Source organism: Ranitomeya variabilis, chromosome 1, assembly GCF_051348905.1.
Source record: "Ranitomeya variabilis isolate aRanVar5 chromosome 1, aRanVar5.hap1, whole genome shotgun sequence".
Lineage (NCBI taxonomy): Eukaryota > Metazoa > Chordata > Amphibia > Anura > Dendrobatidae > Ranitomeya > Ranitomeya variabilis.
In genome coordinates this window covers 1106404016-1106426911 of record NC_135232.1, presented here as the reverse complement: position 1 = coordinate 1106426911, position 22896 = coordinate 1106404016, and the positions used below count along the sequence as shown (strand labels likewise).

The 22896-nt window shown below is 44.9% G+C and overlaps 1 protein-coding gene across 3 annotated transcripts in view; it reads left to right on the top strand.

The window, feature by feature from the left end:
- The window catches only part of SLC2A9 (solute carrier family 2 member 9), a 466623-nt gene that overhangs the window by 260784 nt on the left and 182943 nt on the right, over positions 1 to 22896 (top strand). For all 3 annotated transcript variants that reach the window (XM_077280149.1, XM_077280147.1, XM_077280148.1), the window contains exons 8-9: positions 13731 to 13918; positions 19424 to 19534. In XM_077280149.1, coding sequence (XP_077136264.1) covers positions 13731 to 13918; positions 19424 to 19534 — 299 coding nt within the window. The remainder of the gene's footprint in view (positions 1 to 13730; positions 13919 to 19423; positions 19535 to 22896) is intronic.

The following is a 22896-nucleotide window of genomic DNA, read 5'->3' as shown; positions in this document are numbered from 1 at the left end:
AGGAGGATAATTCCTGGGTTGTCGCCTCTGATGTTCATGCAGCCGATTTGGTTCATGCCTTCCATGTGGCTCATCCTGATCGCCCTGGGGGTTTTGATGAGGGTTCGGTGACCCCCACCTCAAGGGGGGGTACTGTTGTGAACTCTGTTTTTGGGCTCCCTCTTGTGGTCACAAGTAGTACTGTGTGAGTGCTGTCTTTGGGCTCCCTCTGGTGGCTCTTTGTGTCATTCTGCAGGTCTGAGGCTGGTTCAGCTGTCTCGTTATCTGTTAGTTGGTTTCCTATTTAGCTCACCTGGACTTTCAGTGGTTGCCTGCTGTCGATGTATTCAGTGCTATTTTGATCTCTCCTGAATTCCTTCGTTATCTGTCTCGCCAAGAGAAGATAATTTTCTGTTTGGTTATTTTTTGCTCATCAGTGTTCAATATGTTTCTTGGTTATTTATTTGTCCTTGTCCAGCTTGCTAATATGTGATTTCCTTGCTTACTGGTATCTCTAGGGGGCTGAGTTTCTCCCCTCACACCATTAGTTGGTGTGGGGGTTCTTGAATTCTCAGCGTGGATATTTTGTATAGGGTTTTTTACTGACCGCACAGTTCCCTGTCTGTCTTCTGCTATCTAGTATGAGTGGGCCTCATTTGCTGAATCTGTTTTCATTTCTACATTTGTATTTTCCCCTTACCTCACCGTTATTATTTGTTGGGGGCTTCCTATATCTTTGGGGTCATTTCTCTGAGGCAAGTGAGGTCTTACTTTCTCTATAGGGGTAGCAAGTTTCTCAGGCTGCGTCGAGACGTCCAGGAATTTAGGCACGTTCACCGGCTACCTTTAGTGTGTTTGTTAGGATCAGGTTGCGGTCAGTCCAGTTACCACCTCCCTAGAGCTTGTTCTATGTTCAATAACTTAGCTAGTCCATTCAGTGATCCTCAGCCACTAAGGATCATAACAGGGTTGCCTTTTGTGCATCGATCTTCAGTCACTGGACAAATGCCAAAAGATCTATTCAACTGAGAGGATAAGAGAGCATGTGATGTAGCTTCAGACTTCCGGCCAGTTAGACGTTGCGCTCACAAGATGGTGCCGTAGGATTGGAGCGTTGCCAAAAATGATTTATTATTAACTATAATTTATAGGGAATTTGTCACCTTGGAAAACACTATTTACCTGGAGATATGGGGTTAATCCACATGTAAATAGCATTGCAATGCTGCCTGGCCATTTTACTGAAAGCACAGCTAATGGGAGAAAATGAACTTATGTTCTCATTGGAGCCACCAGCTTTCAGTCATAGATGTGTGCTGCACAGAGAGGGTACAGTCACCACTCATTATATTGTGATTTGTAACTGTACAGTAAGCACAAACCGACACTTTGATTATAAGCTCACTCTGCACAAATGCGCGGCAAACACCACTTCTGATCGACGGTGAAATCATCCCCGCCGGTCAGAGAGCCACAGTTCCCACGTTGTCAGAAGACAGCGTGAGCGATCAGCTGTGATCGAAGGTATACAGTTTACCTCTGGTCACTGGTGTCAGCTGATGGGACAACTGCTCCCATCATCCGACACCTGCTGCCGCTAATAACAGCGAGAGCAGGAGCGGTGGATGGGAGTACTCATCAGCCGTTCCTGCGCTGCAAATAAATTTAAAAAAAAACCGGTGTGGGTTCCCCTGTATTTTTGTTAACCTGTGAGGCAAAACTCACAGCTGAGGGCTGCAACCCTCAGCTGTAAGCTTCAGCGAGGCTAGTTATCAAGAATAGAGGGGTCCTCACACCATATTTTTTAATTATTTAAAGAAATAATTTTTAAAAAAATGGCATTTTTGACAACCAACCTTGCTAAAGCAGACAGCTGGTGGCTGGTATTCTCAGGCTGGTAAGGGGCCATGGATATTGCCCCCCAGCCTAAAAATAGCAGCCAGCAGATACCCAGAAAAGGCACATCTATTAAAGGCGCCAATTCTGGTGCTTTGCCCGGCTCATCCCACTTGCCCTATAGCGGGGGCAAGTGGGGTGATAGTTCGGGGGTTGATGTCACCTTTGTAATGTCCGGTGACATCAAGCTCCGAGGATAGTAATGGAGAAGCGTCTATGAGATGCCCCCATTACTAACCCCATAGTCACATTGTATGAAAACACAGACACCAAGAATAACGTCCTTTAATTGAAAAAATGACACAAACTCCATTAATAATCTTAATTAAACCATACTTACAACCTCGCCTAATTCCTCCAAAGCCTTCGTTCTCCTGTAATAAACCAAAAATAATAAAACAACAATTGTTGTGTATCCGCTTTTTGGGCTCCCCTGGTGGTTGCTGGTGGTACTGGTGACTTGTTTGCACTTTGCTTCTTCTGTTCACCTGCTTCCATCAGTGTTTGGGAGTTTCCTATTTAGCCTTGCTCTCCAGTCATTTCCTTGCCGGTCATCATTGTAACCAGAGCCTTCGGTTGCATGTTCCTGCTACTAGTCTGCTGATCAGCTAAGTGGACTTTGTCCTTTTGTTTTGTACCTTTTGTCCAGTTTGCAGTTTTTGTATTTCTCTGTAGCTGGAAGCTCTTGCGGGCTGAAATTGCCACTCCTGTGTCATGAGTTGACACAGGAGTCTTAAAGTAATTTCAGGATGGTTTTTGAAAGGGTTTTCAGTTGACCGTGAAGTCCTCTTTTGTATCCTTCTGCTATCTAGTAAGTGGACCTCTCTTTGCTAAATCTACTTTCATACTGTGTATGTCTTTTCCTCTTAATTCACCGTTATTACATGTGGGGGGCTGCTATCATCTTTTGGGGTATTTCCCTAGAGGTAAGCCAGGTCTGTTTCTTCCTCTACCAGGCGTAGTTAGTCCTCCGGCTGGCGCGTGGCATATAGGAAGCCGTAGGTATGCTCCCTGGCTACTGTTAGTTGTGTGGTAGATTTAGCTCACGGTCAACTCGAGTTTCCATCACCCGAGAGCTCGTTCGTTACTTATGTGTTTTTTACGTTCCCTTGCCATTGGGAACCATGACAGTATGACCGGCCTACAAAGTGTTAATTGTTTGGGCTGAAGCAGGAGAAAAAGAAGTGTTGAAGGGAAATTTTTTTTTTTTCTTTCCCTCTGAGTTTTGCTGCCTAGCCCTTAATTGCTGTCTAGCTGCTTCTTACCTCCTCTTAACCCTTGAATGGCTCTGACCTTAGCTGTTTAACATGGATGTCCAGAGTTTGGCTGCAGGTTTAAATAATCTTGCTACGAAGGTTCAAAATTTACAAGATTTTGTTATACATGCTCCTATTTCTGAACCTAAAATCCCTACACCAGAGGTGTTTTCCGGAGATAGATCTCGGTTTTTGAATTTCAAATATAATTGTAAATTATTCCTTTCTCTCAGACCTCACTCCTCAGGAGATCCTGTCCAGCAGGTTAAGATTGTAATCTCTTTGCTGCGAGGTGACCCTCAAAATTGGGCATTTTCATTGGCACCAGGGGATCCTGCGTTGCTCAATGTGGATGCGTTTTTCCTGGCTTTAGGGTTGCTTTATGAGGAACCTAATTTGGAGATTCAAGCTGAAAAAGCTTTGATAGCCCTATCTCAAGGGCAAGATGAAGCGGAGATATACTGCCAAAAATTTCGTAGGTGGTCTGTTATGGTTCTCAATGGCAAGAGAACATAGCCCAGCAAACATAAGAACTAGCTCTTGGAAGGATGGAAACTAAACTGACCATGAACTAAACCTGCCGCACAACTAACAGTAGCCGGGTAGCGTAGCCTGCGTTTTATCCCTAGACGCCCAGCGCCGGCCGGAGGACTAACTAATCCTGGCAGAGGAAAGTATAGTCCTGGCTCACCTCTAGAGAAATTTCCCCGAAAGGCAGACAGAGGCCCCCACAAATATTGGCGGTGATATTAGATGAAATGACAAACGTAGTATGAAAATAGGTCTAGCAAAATTGAGGTCCGCTTACTAGATAGCAGGAAGACAGAAAGGGCACTTTCATGGTCAGCTGAAAACCCTATCAAAATACCATCCTGAAATTACTTTAAGACTCTAGTATTAACTCATAACATCAGAGTGGCAATTTCAGATCACAAGAGCTTTCCAGACACAGAAACGAAACTACAGCTGTGAACTGGAACAAAATGCAAAAACAAACAAGGACTAAGTCCAACTTAGCTGGGAGTTGTCTAGCAGCAGGAACATGCACAGAAAGGCTTCTGATTACAATGTTGACCGGCATGGAAGTGACAGAGGAGCAAGGCTAAATAGCGACTCCCACATCCTGATGGAAACAGGTGAACAGAGAGGATGATGCACACCAGTACAATTCCACCAGTGGCCACCGGGGGAGCCCAAAATCCAATTTCACAACAGTACCCCCCCCTCAAGGAGGGGGCACCGAACCCTCACCAGAACCACCAGGGCGATCAGGATGAGCCCTATGAAAGGCACGGACCAAATCGGAGGCATGAACATCAGAGGCAGTCACCCAAGAATTATCCTCCTGACCGTATCCCTTCCATTTGACCAGATACTGGAGTTTCCGTCTGGAAACACGGGAGTCCAAGATTTTTTCCACAACGTACTCCAACTCGCCCTCAACCAACACCGGAGCAGGAGGCTCAACGGAAGGCACAACCGGTACCTCATACCTGCGCAATAATGACCGATGAAAAACATTATGAATAGAAAAAGATGCAGGGAGGTCCAAACGGAAGGACACAGGGTTAAGAATCTCCAATATCTTGTACGGGCCGATGAACCGAGGCTTAAACTTGGGAGAAGAAACCCTCATAGGGACAAAACGAGAAGACAACCACACCAAGTCCCCAACACAAAGCCGAGGACCAACCCGACGCCGGCGGTTGGCAAAAAGCTGAGTCTTCTCCTGGGACAACTTCAAATTGTCCACTACCTGCCCCCAAATCTGATGCAACCTCTCCACCACAGCATCCACTCCAGGACAATCCGAAGATTCCACCTGACCAGAAGAAAATCGAGGATGAAACCCCGAATTACAGAAAAAGGGAGACACCAAGGTGGCAGAGCTGGCCCGATTATTGAGGGCAAACTCCGCTAAAGGCAAAAAAGCAACCCAATCATCCTGATCTGCAGACACAAAACACCTCAAATATGTCTCCAAGGTCTGATTCGTCCGCTCGGTCTGGCCATTAGTCTGAGGATGGAAAGCAGACGAGAAAGACAAATCTATGCCCATCCTAGCACAGAATGCTCGCCAAAATCTAGACACGAATTGGGTACCTCTGTCAGAAACGATATTCTCCGGAATACCATGCAAACGGACCACATTTTGAAAAAACAGAGGAACCAACTCGGAAGAAGAAGGCAACTTAGGCAGGGGAACCAAATGGACCATCTTAGAGAAACGATCACACACCACCCAGATGACAGACATCTTCTGAGAAACAGGAAGATCCGAAATAAAATCCATCGAGATGTGCGTCCAGGGCCTCTTCGGGATAGGCAAGGGCAACAACAATCCACTAGCCCGAGAACAACAAGGCTTGGCCCGAGCACAAACGTCACAAGACTGCACGAAGCCTCGCACATCTCGAGACAGGGAAGGCCACCAGAAGGACCTTGCCACCAAATCCCTGGTACCAACGATTCCAGGATGACCTGCCAATGCAGAAGAATGAACCTCAGAAATGACTTTACTGGTCCAATCATCAGGAACAAACAGTCTACCAGGTGGGCAACGATCAGGTCTATCCGCCTGAAACTCCTGCAAGGCCCGCCGCAGGTCTGGAGAAACGGCAGACAATATCACTCCATCCTTAAGGATACCTGTAGGTTCAGAATTACCAGGGGAGTCAGGCTCAAAACTCCTAGAAAGGGCATCCGCCTTAACATTCTTAGAACCCGGCAGGTAGGACACCACAAAATTAAACCGAGAGAAAAACAACGACCAGCGCGCCTGTCTAGGATTCAGGCGTCTGGCGGACTCAAGATAAATTAGATTTTTGTGGTCAGTCAATACCACCACCTGATGTCTAGCCCCCTCAAGCCAATGACGCCACTCCTCAAAAGCCCACTTCATGGCCAAAAGCTCCCGATTCCCAACATCATAATTCCGCTCGGCGGGCGAAAATTTACGCGAGAAAAAAGCACAAGGTCTCATCACGGAGCAATCGGAACTTCTCTGCGACAAAACCGCCCCAGCTCCGATTTCAGAAGCGTCGACCTCAACCTGAAAAGGAAGAGCAACATCAGGCTGACGCAACACAGGGGCGGAAGAAAAGCGGCGCTTAAGCTCCCGAAAGGCCTCCACAGCAGCAGGGGACCAATCAGCAACATCAGCACCCTTCTTAGTCAAATCAGTCAATGGTTTAACAACATCAGAAAAACCAGCAATAAATCGACGATAAAAGTTAGCAAAGCCCAAAAATTTCTGAAGACTCTTAAGAGAAGAGGGTTGCGTCCAATCACAAATAGCCTGAACCTTGACAGGATCCATCTCGATGGAAGAGGGGGAAAAAATATATCCCAAAAAGGAAATCTTTTGAACCCCAAAAACGCACTTAGAACCCTTCACACACAAGGAATTAGACCGCAAAACCTGAAAAACCCTCCTGACCTGCTGGACATGAGAGTCCCAGTCATCCGAAAAAATCAAAATATCATCCAGATACACAATCATAAATTTATCCAAATAATCACGGAAAATGTCATGCATAAAGGACTGAAAGACTGAAGGGGCATTTGAAAGACCAAAAGGCATCACCAAATACTCAAAGTGGCCCTCGGGCGTATTAAATGCGGTTTTCCACTCATCCCCCTGCTTAATTCGCACCAAATTATACGCCCCACGAAGATCTATCTTAGAGAACCACTTAGCCCCCTTTATGCGAGCAAACAAATCAGTCAACAGTGGCAACGGATATTGATATTTAACCGTGATTTTATTCAAAAGCCGATAATCAATGCACGGCCTCAAAGAGCCATCTTTCTTAGCCACAAAGAAAAAACCGGCTCCTAAGGGAGATGACGAAGGACGAATATGTCCCTTTTCCAAGGACTCCTTTATATATTCTCGCATAGCAGCATGTTCAGGCACAGACAGATTAAATAAACGACCCTTAGGGTATTTACTACCCGGAATCAAATCTATGACACAATCGCACTCCCGGTGCGGAGGTAATGAACCAAGCTTAGGTTCTTCAAAAACGTCACGATATTCAGTCAAGAATTCAGGAATCTCAGAGGGAATAGATGATGAAATGGAAACCACAGGTACGTCCCCATGCGTCCCCTTACATCCCCAGCTTAACACAGACATAGCTTTCCAGTCAAGGACTGGGTTATGAGATTGCAGCCATGGCAATCCAAGCACCAACACATCATGTAGGTTATACAGCACAAGAAAGCGAATAATCTCCTGGTGATCCGGATTAATCCGCATAGTTACTTGTGTCCAGTATTGTGGTTTATTGCTAGCCAATGGGGTGGAGTCAATCCCCTTCAGGGGTATAGGAGTTTCAAGAGGCTCCAAATCATACCCACAGCGTTTGGCAAAGGACCAATCCATAAGACTCAAAGCGGCGCCAGAGTCGACATAGGCATCCGCGGTAATAGATGATAAAGAACAAATCAGGGTCACAGATAGAATAAACTTAGACTGTAAAGTGCCAATTGAAACAGACTTATCAAGCTTCTTAGTACGCTTAGAGCATGCTGATATAACATGAGTTGAATCACCGCAATAGAAGCACAACCCATTTTTTCGTCTAAAATTCTGCCGTTCACTTCTGGACAGAATTCTATCACATTGCATATTCTCTGGCGTCTTCTCAGTAGACACCGCCAAATGGTGCACAGGTTTGCGCTCCCGCAGACGCCTATCGATCTGGATAGCCATTGTCATGGACTCATTCAGACCCGCAGGCACAGGGAACCCCACCATAACATCCTTAATGGCATCAGAGAGACCCTCTCTGAAATTCGCCGCCAGGGCGCACTCATTCCACTGAGTAAGCACAGCCCATTTACGGAATTTCTGGCAGTATATTTCAGCTTCGTCTTGCCCCTGAGATAGGGACATCAAGGCCTTTTCCGCCTGAAGTTCTAACTGAGGTTCCTCATAAAGCAACCCCAAGGCCAGAAAAAACGCATCCACATTGAGCAACGCAGGATCCCCTGGAGCCAATGCAAAAGCCCAATCCTGAGGGTCGCCCCGGAGCAAAGAAATCACAATCCTGACCTGCTGAGCAGGATCTCCAGCAGAGCGAGATTTCAGGGTCAAAAACAACTTACAATTATTTTTGAAATTTTGAAAGCAAGATCTATTCCCCGAGAAAAATTCAGGCAAAGGAATTCTAGGTTCAGATATAGGAACATGAACAACAAAATCTTGTAAGTTTTGAACTTTCGTGGTGAGATTATTCAAACCTGCAGCTAAACTCTGAATATCCATTTTAAACAGGTAAACACAGAGCCATTCCAGGATTAGAAGGAGAGAGAGAGAGAAAGGCTGCAATATAGGCAGACTTGCAAGAGATTCAATTACAAGCACACTCAGAACTGAGAAAAAAAAAAAAAAACATCTTCAGCAGACTTCTCTTTTCTCTCCTTTCTCTGTCAATTAATTTAACCCTTTTTTTGCCGGTCAAACTGTTATGGTTCTCAATGGCAAGAGAACATAGCCCAGCAAACATAAGAACTAGCTCTTGGAAGGATGGAAACTAAACTGACCATGAACTAAACCTGCCGCACAACTAACAGTAGCCGGGTAGCGTAGCCTGCGTTTTATCCCTAGACGCCCAGCGCCGGCCGGAGGACTAACTAATCCTGGCAGAGGAAAGTATAGTCCTGGCTCACCTCTAGAGAAATTTCCCCGAAAGGCAGACAGAGGCCCCCACAAATATTGGCGGTGATATTAGATGAAATGACAAACGTAGTATGAAAATAGGTCTAGCAAAATTGAGGTCCGCTTACTAGATAGCAGGAAGACAGAAAGGGCACTTTCATGGTCAGCTGAAAACCCTATCAAAATACCATCCTGAAATTACTTTAAGACTCTAGTATTAACTCATAACATCAGAGTGGCAATTTCAGATCACAAGAGCTTTCCAGACACAGAAACGAAACTACAGCTGTGAACTGGAACAAAATGCAAAAACAAACAAGGACTAAGTCCAACTTAGCTGGGAGTTGTCTAGCAGCAGGAACATGCACAGAAAGGCTTCTGATTACAATGTTGACCGGCATGGAAGTGACAGAGGAGCAAGGCTAAATAGCGACTCCCACATCCTGATGGAAACAGGTGAACAGAGAGGATGATGCACACCAGTACAATTCCACCAGTGGCCACCGGGGGAGCCCAAAATCCAATTTCACAACACCCTGTGTTGCGCCAGCCTGATGTTTCTCTTCCCTTTCAGGTTGAGTTCGATGCTTCCGAGATCGGAGCAGGGGCGGTTTTGTCGCAGAAAAGTTCCGACTGCTCAGTGATGAGACCTTGTGCGTTCTTTTCGCGAAAATTTTCGGCCGCCGAGCGAAACTATGATGTTGGTAATCGGGAGCTTTTGGCCATGAAGTGGGCATTTGAGGAGTGGCGTCATTGGCTTGAGGGTGCCAGACATCAGGTGGTAGTTTTGACTGATCACAAGAATTTAATTTATTTGGAGTCTGCCAGGCGCCTGAATCCTAGACAGGCACGTTGGTCGTTGTTCTTTTCCCGGTTTAATTTTGTGGTCTCGTACTTACCGGGTTCTAGGAATGTGAAGGCAGATGCTCTTTCTAGGAGTTTTGAGCCTGACTCTCCTGGGAATTCTGAACCTGCTGGTGTCCTGAAGGATGGAGTGGTTTTGTCTGCTGTCTCTCCAGATTTGCGACGTGCTTTGCAAGAATTTCAGGCGGATAGACCTGATCGTTGTCCGTCTGGTAGACTGTTTGTTCCTGACGAGTGGACCACTAGAGTCATCTCGGAAGTTCATTCTTCTACTCTGGCAGGTCATCCGGGAATTTTTGGCACCAGAGATTTGGTGGCTAGATCCTTCTGGTGGCCTTCCCTGTCTCGAGATGTGCGTGTTTTTGTGCAGTCTTGCGATGTGTGTGCTCGGGCCAAGCCTTGTTGTTCTAGGGCTAGTGGGTTGTTGTTGCCCTTGCCTATTCCGAAGAGGCCTTGGATGCACATCTCTATGGACTTTATCTCGGATCTCCCTGTTTCTCAGAAGATGTCTGTCATCTGGGTGGTGTGTGACCGTTTTTCTAAAATGGTTCATTTGGTGCCATTGCCTAAATTGCCTTCCTCATCTGAGTTGGTCCCTCTGTTTTTTCAAAATGTGGTTCGCTTGCATGGTATTCCGGAAAACATCGTTTCTGACAGGGGTACCCAGTTCGTGTCTAGATTTTGGCGGGCAGTCTGTGCCAGGTTGGGCATTGATTTGTCCTTTTCGTCTGCATTCCATCCTCAGACCAATGGCCAGACGGAGCGAACTAATCAAACTTTGGAGACTTATTTGAGGTGTTTTGTGTCTGCGGATCAGGATGATTGGGTTGCCTTTCTGCCGTTGGCGGAGTTTGCTCTTAATAATCGGGCTAGTTCTGCCACTTTGGTTTCTCCTTTCTTTTGCAATTCAGGGTTTCATCCGCGTTTTTCATCTGGTGAGGTTGAATCTTCGGATTGTCCTGGAGTGGATGCGGTGGTGGATCGGTTGCATCGGATTTGGGGACAAGTGGTGGATAATTTGGAATTGTCCCAGGAGAGGACTCAGCAGTTTGCTAACCGTCGTCGTCGTGTTGGTCCCCACCTTCGCGTTGGGGACTTGGTGTGGTTGTCTTCCCGTTTTGTCCCTATGAGGGTTTCTTCTCCCAAATTTAAGCCTCGGTTCATCGGTCCTTATAGGATTTTGGAGATTCTTAACCCTGTTTCCTTTCGTTTGGACCTCCCGGCATCTTTCGCTATCCATAATGTGTTCCATCTGTCGTTGTTGCGGAGATATGAGGTACCGGTGGTTCCTTCTATTGAACCTCCTGCTCCTGTGCTGGTGGAGGGTGAATTGGAGTACGTCGTGGAGAAGATCTTGGACTCCCGTATTTCCAGACGGAGACTTCAATATCTGGTTAAATGGAAAGGCTATGGTCAGGAAGATAATTCTTGGGTAACTGCCTCTGATGTTCATGCCTCGGATTTGGTTCGTGCCTTTCATAGGGCTCATCCAGATCGCCCTGGCGGTTCTTGTGAGGGTTCGGTGCCCCCTCCTTAAGAGGAGGGTACTGTTGTGTATCCGCTTTTTGGGCTCCCCTGGTGGTTGCTGGTGGTACTGGTGACTTGTTTGCACTTTGCTTCTTCTGTTCACCTGCTTCCATCAGTGTTTGGGAGTTTCCTATTTAGCCTTGCTCTCCAGTCATTTCCTTGCCGGTCATCATTGTAACCAGAGCCTTCGGTTGCATGTTCCTGCTACTAGTCTGCTGATCAGCTAAGTGGACTTTGTCCTTTTGTTTTGTACCTTTTGTCCAGTTTGCAGTTTTTGTATTTCTCTGTAGCTGGAAGCTCTTGCGGGCTGAAATTGCCACTCCTGTGTCATGAGTTGACACAGGAGTCTTAAAGTAATTTCAGGATGGTTTTTGAAAGGGTTTTCAGTTGACCGTGAAGTCCTCTTTTGTATCCTTCTGCTATCTAGTAAGTGGACCTCTCTTTGCTAAATCTACTTTCATACTGTGTATGTCTTTTCCTCTTAATTCACCGTTATTACATGTGGGGGGCTGCTATCATCTTTTGGGGTATTTCCCTAGAGGTAAGCCAGGTCTGTTTCTTCCTCTACCAGGCGTAGTTAGTCCTCCGGCTGGCGCGTGGCATATAGGAAGCCGTAGGTATGCTCCCTGGCTACTGTTAGTTGTGTGGTAGATTTAGCTCACGGTCAACTCGAGTTTCCATCACCCGAGAGCTCGTTCGTTACTTATGTGTTTTTTACGTTCCCTTGCCATTGGGAACCATGACAAACAATATACCATACCTGTCTGTCGTTCTGTCCCATGCCGTAATCCATGTCTGGAGGGAAAACTGTTTTCAACTAGGACGGTGCCAAGATGCGACCGTCCAGGCTGAGAACCACTGGTGACTAAATTGCTGTGAGCGCAGCATCAGTGACTAGCGGTGACATCACTGAGGCTGCGTTCCCAGCCGGGCTGAACTGCGGTGACCTTGGTGACATCCCCGCTTGCATCGTTTATTGGTCCATGTTAAAGACATGCAAGCAGGAAGGTATTTGTGTGGTACATGCTTCAACAGGTCCTCTAAAATTATCCTGTCTACATTGCTGAGGCTGTGAGGTCTTGCCTTAACCATGGCTGGAGTCCATGGATTACATATAGCACTATCCAGGTATACTGTATATGATTAATGGTATATACAAGAACATTGAAGCTGAATGAAAAGTAACTCTTAGCCTCCCCAACAAGTTTCCCCTTGACAGGCTTCCTCAGGTGGATAAGGCTATAGCAATACCAGGCACAGCCACCCATTCGAATAAGCCAATGTGTCTGTGTAAACTATAAAGTAGTGCAGTGACCCAAACATTGTTCTAATCGCCTCGAGTCCTGGATGCTAGAGCTGTATTAATCAAAAATTGGTGGCTATTCACACGGACTTCTTTAAAGGGAACCTGTTATCTGATTCTTGATGTCCAAACCGATTGCAACAGAAATCGGAGTCTAAAGATCCAGCTAGGGAACATAGCCGGAAATAAGACTAGTCCGGTTCTGCCCCTGCCCAGCTCTAGATGATTGACAGATCTCTCTTTTGTGCGCACATAGGGAGAGACCTGTCAATTACCTATAGCAACTCTGTGAATAGCCGGCCAGGGAAGAGCATGGCTAATCTCATTTCCAGTTATGGTCTTGGCTGGAACATTTAGGAGAAAAATATACTTGACTGCAAGCCAGGCTCTGAATAATATTTCCTGCCTTGTTTGAGCAGCGTGAAACAGATGACCGGTTTCCTTTAATATCTTGGGTTTGCCAAGACATGATGTTTGGGTCATGAAAATTACATACTCATCTTATAATCTTTGCCCACTTGTAGCCATATCTAGTGTTGGGATGAAGTCATTCTTTTTACCAATTATAGGTCACTTTATTTTCATGTTTTTCATTTGAGCACTTTCCGCTTTTCCGTAGTGACTTTTTATTAGCTATTATGTGCGCAGCTCTCTGCAATTCCATGGAGGTTAGGAAGGAAAGTAGGCCAGTACTTTGAAGTCAACTTTTCCGAGTGGCTTCACCTATGCATGTGAATGTTTCCAGGTACTTTGACGCACTGCCAAATTCTGTTAGTGAAATGTCATTTTATCTGGTCTCTACATATTCTACCCTTGTTTGGTTTTTGATGTTCAGTGTTAATCCCTTTATCTTGCTTTTTGATCCGCTGTGTACAACTACAAAACTACGGAAGGCAGTAATCTCCAAAATTATACATAACTATCTCTTTATCAGACGACAGGAAAAATATATCTAAAAATATGAAATGTAAAAAAAAGGGGAAATAATTTTGCCACAATAATATTCTCAAAAATGTGAAAAATAAATCCTTCTCACAAAATGAAAAACTTTTTTGTGCAGATTCTAATATAATTCTTCCCATATTCATCAATATCTATAATTGCATGTTATGAATCACGTCTTCTGTCAGAGCAGAAATACGTATATGCAGCAGGTATTGATTCATAGAAATTTGGTATAATACCTTCCACAAACCTATTGCTGATTGACACTGATTAAAACTCTTATTTTTCGCAGCTTTTCGCACATTCCTTGGAAAGAAAGACGTTTCTCAAGATATTGAAGATGTGCTGGCAGAGACCAGGATACAGAGGAACACGCAATTGGTGTCTGTAATTGAACTTTTCAAGGATCGTTCGGTTCGGTGGCAGATAATAACCGTCATAGTGACAATGGCGTCTTACCAGCTGTGCGGCCTGAATGCCGTAAGTAACTACAATAAGTGACTCACAGTCTTCACATCTTCGCTTCCCATCCTCCTCCCAGTAGTCACAGCACAACTCTTCCTTACACAGTAGTCACAGAAAAACTTGCTCTTTGCCCATTAGCTGCTAAAAAAAATCAACATCCCCGTCCTCATATATTGTCAACTAGTGCACGCTGCCATGCAAGCCTTGAATAGAAGAAGCCCCCTGGACTAACAGGCTCCTCTCTTAATAAATTTTGGGATATCCATGTACCACAAACTCAATACTACTCAACTATATATCCCTGGTGTAAATTATAGTAAATCTTTAATGGCAATTAGATGTCCACACCCAATCTGCTAAGCCAAGTCCTATTAGGAAAAGTTAAAAAAAAATGTATATTATGCCCCCCAAAAAATTAAATTTCATTTCTTCATGCCACAATATTAGGAGACAAATAATGGTTTTATTTTCTCCATTTACCTCTGCCAGCTCCCTTCAAACAGAGACACTGGTTTCCCAGCCTAATAGAACTTATGTCTATGGTCTCACTCACACGTCCGTGTTTATACACATACGTGAAAATATTGTATACAAAGAATAGAAAAATTGTCAATTTATATCGCCACTTATGCATTGGAGATAAGTATCCCAGGAGGGTAGACAATATGTGGTTTGGATGTGGTGCAAGGAGTATGTGTAAGTGTTGCCCATGTTTACCCTGAAAGATGTGTGTTGTTGCAATGAATTGTGACAGGGTTACTGGCACAGTGTATGAGGGAAGATATGTGTCACTGTGGCAGCGGTGGTATGAAACAAGGATATTTTTCTCCAGTACACTAAGTGTTGAGAGTCTTAAAGAAAGCTGCACACATGGGCTGGTTTTACTTGAGCACTTATAGAGTGGGAGGGAGGGTGCTCACCATAGCTCTTCCTGCGGAGCAGACATTGGCTTTTGTACTAGCAGGACCTGCGGTGATGTCACAATCATGTCATCATCACATGGCCCTGGTTAAATACCTGGACATGAGAGACAGTCTGGGTGGTGTGTTGGGAGAGGGAACACTCCCATGGAGCTCCAAGGAGGAGCTGAGGACATTGCCACGTGTCTGCAGGTTGAAACCTGCAGAGAAAAGGACTCTGTTATAATTTATTTGTTTTGCTTTCCATTAAGACAGGAAGGCTCTGCTTTGTTTTTCTGAACCCTGCTTTGGTGTATGCTGACTTCAATAAGCCAGCAGGTGTTTCACCACCAAAGTGTTCCAGTGTCTATCTGAGGAAGCAGCTAAGCGTAGCAACCCCTCCCAGTATTTTATGTGTGACGTGTTTAGTAATGTGTGTTGTTAGTAAAAGGTTGTGTTCTGTAAATAGGGACGGTTAGGGTTAATAGTTGGGACACGCCCATAGTGGGAAAGGATACAGTAAAGGAACAGAGACTGTTTCCTGTCAGGAAGTCAGATAGGGCTCAGTCTGCAGCAGAATCAGACCTACGTCTGATAAGTGAGCAGAGCCGTATGACATGGGTGTCCCGTGGGTGAGTGGATACCAAGGGATCAGAGAGTGAGATTCAAAAAAGAGGCAAGGGAAAATGACAGAAGGTGTGCATGATTCTCTGAAGACAGGATCTGGGGGCAGGAAACCTAGCAATGTAATGCAATACCGAGCCTGCAAGCCCAGAAGATAACGTGACGGGTCAGAGAAGGGAACGGAGATGAAGAGAATGCCCAATAGTGACAAAATATTTCCTCTTGGTGGAAAAAGGATGCAGAACCGCGGGTTGAAGTACAAGACTCTCATTTACTGACTGTAGTATTGTTATTAGGGAAAGGGAAGTTCCTGAAGTTCTGTGCTGGATTGTGGTGAAGTCAGAGGACTAAACAAGGTAGAACTAAGTCATTCTGCGAAGGACGGGCAGAATTTGTATAAAGATATTCCATGTACTAAGAGAAACGTTCATGAAGTTATGCCCCCGCTATCTGCTGTGTATAATACCCACCAGGTTATTGTTCAGCATAAGACAGATGATTCTTAAGTGGTGGTTTCCTTCATTGAACTTTGCAAGACCTGGTCCTGGCCAGGTGAAGTCACCGGCAGCAGGCGACCTTCAAGAGCCTAATGCCAACTTTGCTAAGGTCACACACCCATAAACAAACCCAACCCAAAACACAGGGGGAGATTTACTAAACTAATTGTGGCATAATTCTGGTGCAATTTACTTTTACGCAACTTGGGCTTAAATTATAATATGGTTTAGAAGTTTTTTATAACACGTTAGGCTCCTAAATTTTGCCCAAAATGTTTGACACAAGCAGGACAACAAATGTGGTGTAAGCTCAAGTGTACACAGCCTAAAGATAAACTGAATGCATCAAGCAGCATGATCCTTTGGGATAATTTGGGCATGTTTTAATACTGTCTACTCTAAAGGTACTGTCACACTAAGCGACGCTGCAGCGATAGCGACAGCGATGCCGATCGCTGCAGCGTCGCTGTTTGGTCGCTGGAGAGCTGTCACACAGACCGCTCTCCAGCGACCAACGATGCCGAGGTCCCCGGGTAACCAGGGTAAACATCGGGTTGCTAAGCGCAGGGCCGCGCTTAGTAACCCGATGTTTACCCTGGTTACCAGCGTAAAATGTAAAAAAAACAAACAGTACATACTTACATGCGTCCCCCGGCGTCCGCTTCCTGCAATGACTGAGCGCCGGCAGTAGCAGGGCACAGCGGTGACGTGTGCTTTCACTTTCACTTTACTGCGCTCAGTCAGTGTGGGAAGCGGACGCCGGGGGACGCATGTAAGTATGTACTGTTTGTTTTTTTTACATTTTACGCTGGTAACCAGGGTAAACATCGGGTTACTAAGCGCGGCCCTGCGCTTAGTAACCCGATGTTTACCCTGGTTACCAGTGTAAAATATTGCTGGTATCATTGCTTTTGCTGTCAAACACGGCGATACACGGCGACCTAGCGACCAAATAAAGTGCAGACCTTCTAGCAGCGACCAGCAATTTCACAGCGGGATCCAGATCGCTGCTGCGTGTCAAATACAGCGATATCGCTACCTAGGACGCTGCAACGTCACAGATCGCTGGCTATATCGCTGCGACGTTGCTTAGTGTGACGGTACCTTAAGAATAACACTGTCAAAAAATAAGACAGTTTTAGTAAATCTGCTCCAGTGAGTTCCAAATATTTTCAGCCAAATGCCCAGTTAATGATCGCCTTCAAATCCTTTGGGTTCTCATTTACTTTTTGGAGGATACAAGAGTAGAGGGATAGAAGACAGATCAGATGGAATAGCTTATAAAAATAAAAGTTTTATTCTACTTAAGATGGACTGTATTGGCTCTACTGATATGTCTGTTTTAAGAAAGAGGTATTCATACCACTACACCGGAGGGTCTTTTCTTAGAACTCTGTATTGTGCTGTTCCTCTGTTATTCCTCCTGGAATGATATCAATGAATTGGCACACAGAATTCACCACTCCCCTTGTTAATAAGATGCGTCCATCTAAGGCCTGGGTCACATGAGCGATAATTCACTCAAGAGAGGAAATTGGTGTCAATTATTACACCTTAGTGTGAACAGATTCGTATCACTGGTGCAGAGAAGATGGAGGATTTCATTTCTCCGTCTTCTCCATTGTCTGAGTCCGTGAACATGACATCTGAGTGCAGTCCGATGTTTCACATGCACCCATAGACTTGAATGGGTGCGCGTGATCCGCACTCCGGAGCCACTCACAGCACACTGCCATTTTTTTCTCATGCCGATTCTGCTATCCAGTTAAACATTGGCTAGCACTCACTCATGTGAGCAAGCCCTAAAGGAGCCCTTATACATTTTAATAAAGGGGTTGTCCGGCTGTGGGGTACTACAAGTCTGCAGTCACTCTATGTGACCTCAGATTTGTGAATCTTCACAGCGTGCAATGCGGGCGCCAAGAGCAAGCAGTCATATGGCATCAAGTATGCAATTTGTATACATGCGATCCCGTGCCAACTAGACGTGTGCAGCCTCGCTTACTACAAGTGAATTGAGCGAGGCCGAATACATCTAATCAGAATATGGTGGAAGGTATGCAAACTCATACTTGCAGTCACATGACCTCCCTCTGCATGCGATGTGAGGATTCACAGGTCTACAGTCACAGTAACTACAGACTTGTATCCCAAGGACAGGCAACCTGTTTAAAGGGAGCCTATCATATAAAAACCTGCAGCTATGGGGCTAATCTGCAGATTAAGAACGTTCTGAACCTTCCTGGTGTCCTGAGAACCCCGCTGTTGGAAGGAAATGAACTTTATACCTCCCGGCAGCTTCGGGCTTTCAGTCATAGTGAGCTTTGACTGAAGCCACACTAGCCCACCCTTAAAACTGAAAGCCCGATGCTACTGCGAGAAGTAAGCTATGGCTTGTTATGGAAGAACTTGATGCTGGAAATTCATTCTTCTCAACAAATCGTTGTTGCACCGCAAGCTTCCGTGTAGTGGATTTCCATATTGGTGAGCTGACTATAGAAGGTTTCCCTTTCTTTTCTATCTTTACACTTGTACATAAGTAAACAGGTCGGATATATTAAACAGGGATGTATCCGCCCTCCCCAGGCTTAACGCTGTTATTGTGGTTTTTGATGCTCGGCGGTGACCAACCGCTTCGCTCAGGGGCTTTGCTGATGTAGGTGCCATGAGCTGCTAAGCTCAATGATTGACTGCAGCGCCTGACATGACCAGCTAATAGACAGATGCTAGATCAGCAAGGGAGAGGCAGAACTTGATCTGGGGTGAATATACCCGTTATTTTACACCTGTGCACACCTATGGGCAAAGGATAAGGGATAAATCTGTAACACTCTGAACAATGACAAATGTTAGATTGTTTATGTTTCATTGACAGGAAGAATAAAAAAGGATTATGAAAACAGTTCTAACAGGAAATTCTTCATTCTTGTCTTAGGGCTCACTCACACCACCTAAACTTCTTTCCAATTTCGATTCGACAAACCACATTGGATCACACTTGGACTATTGTTTTTTTTTAGACTGTTTTTTCTTGGACTGGTCCGGTCCAAGGAAAAAAGTGTAGCATGTTTGATTTGATCTGATTATCAGATTGCAAGTGAATGACTGCATGGGAAACATCTGAGTGCAGTCCGAATTCCATGGACTGACGCAATGGAGAAGATGTAAAGGGTTTTTTTTCCATCTTTTCCTCATCCGAGATAATTGGAGTTCAAATTGCTCAGAGTTTGACGAGAGCATCATTAGCATAATCAGCCCGATTCTCTCTGATGAGAGGATCTAGGATTGTGTGCCCCTACCTTAAGTACAGGCCATTAATATAAAAATACTGGAGAACACCTTTATAAGGTACAAGTATTTATTGAAACATGTCAAGAGATGGCACTATTGCTGTTGAAGTTCTGCAGTCATGTAGTTTGACAACTTTTGTCTTCATTTTTTTTTACAGGACGGTCGCTTATTAAACTTTTTTTGTTGTTTTTTGTTTTAATTCTTAACAGATTTGGTTTTATACAAACAGTATATTTAAAGAAGCTGGTATACAACCTCAAACCATTCCGTACATCACCTTATCCACAGGGGGCATTGAAATTTTGGCTGCCGTTGTATCTGTAAGTAGGTTATTGAATTGATGTTATCTATTCTTTCTGTAATGTGCATGTGATTTTCACGGGAAATGTTCTCCTGCTGACAGACAACCATACTGTAACTTAAAAAAAAAATTACTTCCGTGTAGAATGCTAGAGACAGACACGAGAGGTATTGGACAAAGCACACCTGCATTCTTTTTCAAATTGGACAAAAAGCAGAAGAGAAAACTAACATATGACAATAAAAAAAATAAAGTGTAATTAATTATAAAGAAATTACCTACAGGATAAATCCTCAATATCAGATTGGTAGGGATGTGACCCTCAGCACCATGTCCAATCAGTTGTTCTTGGTGCCAACCAAATGTTAGCAGTTGTGGAGATGAACTATAAGGGTAGTTCACATTAGGCGTTTTTTAGTCTTTTTTCTGCCGCAAAACCTGCACTCTTGGCAGGAAAGAAACAGTGTCAAAAATGCAGGTTTTGGTGCATTTTCCAGGATCCCAAAGTTCAGCTTTGCTTCCCCCACAGGAGCATGAACACAGGTCACCAATACAAGACATATGTTCACGAAAAAATACACATACAAATGTAACAGCCGATGGAGGTGAATTGGTCTGGAATAATTTACCTAAGGGTACCGTCACACAGTGAAATTTCCATCGCTGCGACGGCACGATTCGTGACGTCGCAGCGTCGTAGATTGCGGTCACACTTTGCAATCACGGCGCTGGAGCGATGCCGAAGTCCCCGGGTAACCAGGGTAAACATCGGGTTACTAAGCGCAGGGCCGCGCTTAGTAACCCGATGTTTACCCTGGTTACCAGCGTTAACGTAAAAAAAACAAACAGTACATACTTACATTCCGGTGTCTGTCCCCGGCGTTCTGCTTCTCTCCACTGTGTAAGCGCCATAGCCGGAAAGCAGAGCGGTGACGTCAGACGTCACCGCTGTGCTCGCTTTCCGGCCGGTAGTCGCTCACACAGTGGAGAGAAGCTGAGACGCCGGAGGACAGACACCGGAATGTAAGTATGTACTGTTTGTTTTTTTTACGTTTACGCTTGTAACCAGGGTAAACATCGGGTTACTAAGCGCGGCCCTGCGCTTAGTTACCCGATGTTTACCCTGGTTACAAGCGAACGCATCGCTGGATCGCTGTCACACACAACGATCCAGCGATGTCAGCGGGTGATCAAGCGACGAAAGAAAGTTCCAAACGATGTGCTACGACGTACGATTCTCAGCAGGGTCCCTGATCGCTGTTGCGTGTCAGACACTGCGATATCGTAACGATATCGCTAGAACGTCACGAATCGTACCGTCGTAGCGATGGAAATTTCACTGTGTGACGGTACCCTAAAGGTACCGTCACACTAAGCGACGCTGCAGCGATAGCGACAGCAATGCCGATCGCTGCAGCGTCGCTGTGTGGTCGCTGGAGAGCTGTCACACAGACCGCTCTCCAGCGACCAGCGATGCCGAGGTCCCCGGGTAACCAGGGTAAACATCGGGTTGCTAAGCGCAGGGCCGCGCTTAGTAACCCGATGTTTACCCTGGTTACCAGCGTAAAAGTTAAAAAAACAAACAGTACATGCTCACCTGCGCGTCCCCCAGCCTCTGCATCCTGACGCTGACTGAGCTCCGGCCCTAACAGCAGAGCGGTGACGTCACCGCTGTTGCTTTCACTTTCAGTTTAGGGCCGGCGCCTTAGTGTCAGGAAGCAGAGGCTGGGGGACGCGCAGGTGAGTATGTACTGTTTGTTTTTTTAACTTTTACGCTGGTAACCAGGGTAAACATCGGGTTACTAAGCGCGGCCCTGCGCTTAGTAACCCGATGTTTACCCTGGTTACCAGTGTAAAATATCGCTGGTATCGTCGCTTTTGCTGTCAAACACGGCGATACACGGCGACCTAGCGACCAAATAATGTGCAGACCTTCTAGCAGCGACCAGCAATTTCACAGCGGGATCCAGATCGCTGCTGCGTGTCAAATACAGCGATATCGCCATCCAGGTCGCTGCAACGTCACGGATTGCTGGCGATATCGCCTAGTGTGACGGTACCTTAAGTCACTGGCAGTGCATTGAGTTTGTAGAACACTTTAACTTTCACACTTTGGTCTGCCATTGAGTTGCTCAAGCGTTGTGCAATCTCACACCTCGGTCAGCCACAGACATTGTTCAATTTCACACCTTTGTGAGCCAGTCTTTACTTTTGTACTCATCACTAATTTAATTAAACTCTATTAATCCCAACTGCCATCTCACGTGACCAAGACAAGATGGCAAACCTGAAAAAAAATCACAAAAATAAATGGGTTTCATATACTGCTCTACTTGCTTTTTTCATTACCCACTGCTTTCAATGGGTGAAAAATACCGAAAGAAGTGACATGCTCTATGTCCAAAAAAAAAGTGCAAAGTACAAAATGGTGAGGACAAAAAAAGCGATGTGTGTGCATGAGATTTCTGAAATCTCATAGACTTTGATACTGTAAAATGAAGCTGAAAATTGGCATTAAAAACGCATTTAAAAAACACAGCAAAAATGCCTAGTGTGAACTTAGCCTTATGTGGCGGTTTTGGCATGCTCGATTTGCCTCTTGTGCATGCGGATCAAATTTAGCGTTGAAAAAAAACTGCCATTCCAGAGAATCAAGTTTTGGCACAAAAAATGCAGCAAAACCTGATACCTGCGTTTTTGGTGCATTCTTTTCACCACCCATTCATTTCAATGGGTAAAAAAATGCTGAAAAAAATAACATGCTCCATTGTGCAAAAAACATGCAATGCACAAAATTCTGATAATTTGTGTGCAGGAGATTTCTGAAATCTCATAGACTTTGCGGGTACTGTAAAACGCAGCTGAAAATTTGCATACAAAAAGCATAAAAAAGTTGCAAAAAAACCTAGTGAGAACTTAGCCTAAAGCTCCCTAAAGTGTGACCATAGCAGAGCACTGCAGATCCATCCCTATTAGAATGATTGTTGGGGTACAAAGTTCCATACCTGATATAGATGACTCATCCATATGATAGAACATGAAATATAAAAATAACAAGTTCCATACCTGATATTGATGACTCATCCATATGATAGAACATGAAATATAAAAATAACAAGTTCCATACCTGATATTGATGACTCATCCATATCATAGGACATGAAATATAAAAATAGTAGAACTTTTTTTTTATCTCAACTGGTTTTATTGGCCTCTTAAAAACTCAGATGTTTTCTGCCCCAACAATTCTGACTTCAATGGAATTGTTTCTTTATTCACTCTTATGCACAATACACAGTTGCCCATAATTTGTGCCGAGAACATTGCGTCGTCTGTGAACTTTTGCAGTGTCTCAGTGGACTATAATATTTATATGGTTTT